Source organism: Cystoisospora suis, assembly GCF_002600585.1.
Source record: "Cystoisospora suis strain Wien I chromosome Unknown contig_4860, whole genome shotgun sequence".
Taxonomy (NCBI): domain Eukaryota; phylum Apicomplexa; class Conoidasida; order Eucoccidiorida; family Sarcocystidae; genus Cystoisospora; species Cystoisospora suis.
Genome location: NW_027157652.1, coordinates 603 through 5,487, shown reverse-complemented (window position 1 = coordinate 5,487; position 4,885 = coordinate 603). Strand labels below are relative to the sequence as shown.

At 46.6% G+C, this 4,885-nt stretch overlaps 1 protein-coding gene across 1 annotated transcript; it reads right to left on the bottom strand.

Moving 5' to 3' along the window:
* On the bottom strand, positions 1–4,867 carry CSUI_008584 (uncharacterized protein; the record flags this gene model as incomplete). The annotated part of the gene is made up of 1 exon (XM_068068712.1): positions 1–4,867. A coding segment is annotated over exon 1 (4,818 nt), but the record flags the coding sequence as incomplete, so codon positions are not given.
* Between the last annotated feature and the right edge of the window lie 18 nt (positions 4,868–4,885).

Below are 4,885 nucleotides of genomic sequence, written 5' to 3'. Positions count from 1 at the left end.
AGGAGGAGGAGGTGGAGAAGGAGGCCTTATAAAGGAAGAAGGAAAGGAAGTAGAGGAGGTAGGGGGGGGAGGACAAGGGGAAGAAGAACGAGGAGGAGGGGGACAAGGAGACGAAGAAGATAAAGGAGGGGGAGGAAGATAGGGAGATGAAGAGGAAGAGATATTATAAGTAACAGAAGAGTGGGGCATCTGTAGTGACTGTAGTTGGCTATGACCCTTTCTCATAGAAGAAGAAGAAGAGAAAGAAGAGACGGAAGCACTGTGTGACGCTTGATAAGAATCTATAGTGTGTTGATCGCTTGGCTGTTCTCTCTCCCTCTTTCTCGATTGCACGCCTTCACTGTCCACTGAAGGGGAAGAAGGAGAACTGCTGATACACCTGACATTCTGAGATAAAGAAGAAGGAGGCGGGGGTGGGTGGTGTGTAGGATGACGATGAGGAAGATCTTGAGAAGTAATGGAGACTTTCAGTTGACCTTCTTCGTTGAGAGCCAATAGACGACTAGGGGAGGTATCTTGTTCGTTCGTGAGAATAAAAGGACTCCTTCCCCCACAAGAATTCCTTTTCTTCTTCGTCTTCTTCGTCTCTCCCCCTTTCTCTTCTTTTCCATCTGCCTTGTCCCCATCGACAAGGTTCTCGCTCATCATAGGTTTGGGTGAATGGAGAAGCTGTGAATAAGACTTAGCTGAGGGAGGGATCACCTCGTCTTCTTCTTCTGCATCTCCACCTCCTTCAAGAGGAGATAAAAGCATATCCGATTGAGTGGATTTCTTTCGCCTTCCTCGCGTTTCGTTCCTTTTCTTTCTTCCTGCCGTCTTCTTCTTAATCTTATTATTCTTGATCTCCCCCTCTTCCACATTCACCTCCTCTTCATTCTTCTCCTCTTTCTTCTCCTCCTCCTCATCTTCATCTTCTTCTCCCTCTCCTACTTCTTCTCTTCCTTTTTCTTCTCTCTCGACTCTTCCTCTCCTGCTATCTATCACATTCTTCTGTCTCAAATTCGGATGAAAATGAAGGACATCTCCCTGAGAAGTGGCGAAGAGTGACGAGGATAACTCCCCCCGGCCTTCTCCTTCTTCTCTTTCTTCTTTTTCTTCTTGTTTCTCTCCCCTTCTTCCATCGAAAGAAGATAGCACATGATGGGGGCTTCTCTTCTCTTTTCCTCTCTCATCCTTTCTTTCTCTCGACAAAACAGACTGCAGTCGAGCCTCTTCATGTCCTACAGAGAGTGTATTGTCACATGGTGGACGAGGTTCCTTGTAAGATCGTCTTTCTTCCTTCCTCTGTTCATCTACCCTCATCATTCTTAGACCTTGTCCCCCTTGGTTACTTTCTCTCATTCTTCTTCCTCTTCCCTCGTCTTCTCTTTCTCTTTCTTCCTCCTTTTCCTTTCTTTCTTCTCCTCGTCGTCCAAATCTTTCTTCTCTCCTTCCTTCTGATTCGATTCCTCCTCCCCCGTGTGCGTGTCTATGTCTCTCTTCTTCTCTTTCTTGTGAAGCTCTTTCTTCTCGATCTCCTTCCATCTGAAGTTCCTGTAAAAGTAACGCGAGAGCGAGGGTCGAGTCATCGAAAGCAATCGAAGATGATGAGGAACCCGCAGAAGAACACGAAGAAGAAGAAGAAGGACGAAGAAAAGAAGAAGAAGAAGGAGAAGAAGAAGAAGACGAAGCATGGTCATTGCCTGTAGAAGAGGAAGAAGAGGAGAGATGATGGCTTGTCTTCTTCTCTTGTTGATGCACCCCCAAGGCAGCTGAGGGAGAAGAAGAAGAAGAGAAACTGAGAGGACGTGTTTGTCTATGAAGATCGTGATAGGTATGAAGGCCTGAGGAGGCAGATGATGGATTAGTAGGGTTAGGGTGATCGTGCATAGATGATAAAGGCGACTTTCTTGGTGTGACGAACTTCTTATCATTCTGAAATGCTTGTTCTCTCCCCCCTTCTCCTCCCTCTCCCGTTCTTCCTATCTCTCCTTCACCTCCCCCACTATTCACAGCTGTCGCAATGGCTGTCTTCAAGTGTTCAACAAGAGAATACAAATCCATTGTGCCTAGAGGAGAAGAAAAAGATGATGAAGAGGATGGAACTGCGTTAGGTCCGCTTCCTCTCTCTGAAGAAGAAGACATTGTCCGAGGATGAGAAGGAGGAGGAGAGGAAGACGAGAAAGAAGCGTTTTGCTGATCCACTGAACGAGATGACGAAGACAGAAGATAATCATACTGTGATGAATCTAAAGAAGAAGAAGAAGGAAGAGAAGTCGGGAGAGGAAGAGAAGAGATAGAATGAGAAGTGGTAGCTGTTGGCTTCTGTGTTGTATGGTGTAGGTACTGTTCTTTCTGTAGATATAACTGAAAGAGAAGAAGCTTATTATGAAGAAAATCATATTGGTCTTGCTCTAGGGAAGTTCCCGATGAGCTACATGATGAGTCTACCATCTTAACTTCTTTTCTTCTTCTTCTCCTTCTTGTCTGTATCATCTGAGAAGATGCCGCCTCCCCCTCCTCTTCGTGAGAGGATGGACAGAGAGCATCAGACCCATGTGCATGGTCACTATGGAGACGAAGTGCTTCTTCTCCTGTTGCATAAGAATAAGAGATCTCGCCTTGGAGCTGTCCTTCTTCTTCTTCTCTTCTCCTTCCTCCTCCTCCTCCTCTTTCGCCCTCAGGAGTCCTTTGGAGATTCCAGAGACCTCGTTCATTGGCACTGTTGCTGCTTCTGTTGACTTTCACAGTCTTCCCTTCTGATTGCATGCAAGGAGTATAGCGATTGTCCAGGTGTCGAGAAAGAAGAGACTGCTGAAGAAGAAGACGACCGTCATCAACGCCGCTTTCTCCTCCTCTTTCATTCCCAGGAAGTCTCGATGCTGAGAGGTTGCGAGTCGTATCGATGCTCCTATAGCTAGCACAACTACTACTACTATTAGGACCGCTATAATGAGAATCGGTAGGATGTCTCCCGCCTGTATGCATACACTCTCTAGAGAATCGATTGTCCACATGCTCTCCCTCTCTATCAAGACCAGCAGAAGCACCAACTTGATCTCCAAGATAAGAAGAAGAAGAGGAAGAGGAAGAAGGAGGAAGATACAGAGATCCAGGTGAATTGCCTGATAGCATGTAATCGCGAGAATGTGAATGAAGATAATGCGTAGTAGTAGTAGTCGCCGTCGAAGGATCATCACCGTTAGACCGAGGAGGATAAGAAGAAGAAGAAAGACTTCCTCCTCCTGTAGGGGGGTCATTCCCAAACAATCGTTGAGAGAAAAGTTCTTCAACAGAATCAATAGGATGATGAGGAGGATTGGTAATCGTCGGAAGAAAATTCGATTTCTCAGGTGTATCTACACCTAAGAGAAGCTGAGAGAAGAAATGTTCCATTTCTTCTCTTTCTTTCTGTTCTTGTAGAGCTTGTAGAGCTTCTTTCATTTGGTATTGATGGAGAACTTGCTCCACATCACGAAATCGAAGAAGAAGATCTTCGCCAGTCCCTTCTTCTTCTTCAGTTCTCTTGCCTTCTTCTCTCGTCCTTCTTCTCCTTTCTTCTTCTTCTTCTTGTGTCGGAGAGAATCTCATGCCTTCCCCCCCTCTATCTCCGGCCGTCATGCAATCAAGTAGTCTAGGAGGGTTATCTTCGTCATCACGATGATCTCCTCCATGAAAAGACTCTCGATAGCTGTTCCTCTCATGAAGATCAGGAGGTCCCCGCCCCGCATACGACGAAGAAAAGCTACCTTCTTCGTGAAAAGAAGGAAAGACAGAAGAAGACGACGAAGAAGAAGAAAACCTTTCTCCTTCTCTAGAAAGAGAAGGAGGAATATACGAAGGTGTGTGACTCTCGAGGCGATTAGAGAGACCCGGAGGAGAACAAGGAGAAGAAGAAGAAGATGAGGAAGGAAGTGTAGAAAGATGAGGGTGTGCGGCGGCATGAGGATACTGCTGATAAAGACGAGGGGAAGAAGGAGAACAAGGGGAAGAAGAACATTCCGGAAGGGGAGCAGGAGACGAAGAGGAAGAGGGGTAATGTGTTGTATCGGAGCCGCATATACGAGCGGCAGAAGAAGAAGAGAAAGGAAGATCTGTATGAAGATAGGAAGATGAATGACTCTGCGGATCAGATTCTTGCGCAGCTTGTTTCTCCCTATCTCCATGGGTGATAGAGAGAGACAGTCTTCGTTCCCTCTCTTTGTCTCCTGTACGACGTGACGGCGGTGACGGGAGACCGGGGGGAGGCTGTGTAAGAGAGAGGGAGAGAGACTCGAACAAAGGCGGAGCAGGATAAGAAGAAGAAGTGGATGAAGAAGTGGATGAAAGGTAAGATGAAGAAGAGCGAGCAGGACCTGGGGTGGAACTTGAAGGAGAGGATGGATCGGAATGGCGAAAACGAGAGGTTTCAGAGATAGAGGGGAGATGAGAGGCTTCGTAAGAAAGAAGATGCGAAGAAGATTGCTGATCAGGAAGAACACAAGAAGAAGAAGAGGATGAACCGAAAGAAGATGAAGTTCCTCCTGAGTGCAGAGAGGATGAGTGCGTTCTATCCATTCCCCCTAGAGATGAGAAAGACGTCCCGGGCCGAGAAGAAGAAAAAGAAGAGGAAGTGGTCGACGAACTATTCAAATGACAAGCATTCCCGTTAGGGGAGGAGAAGCATTTCTTGTTCTCTTCGTCGTTAGCTTGGTCGAAAGAAAAAGAGAGCTGGTCTCCATCACTACCATGGAAGGGGGCAGGATGGTTCAAAGAGAAGGATGGAACGCTCAATCCCTCTAGAGCTCTATCCACTTCCTTCACCCCCTCTTCTTCTTCTTCATCCTCCTCTTCTCTCATTCCCAACTTCACTTCCCTCTCCTCTTCTTTTCTCTCTTCTTTTCCGTTCTTCGTTGTCAAAGAAATC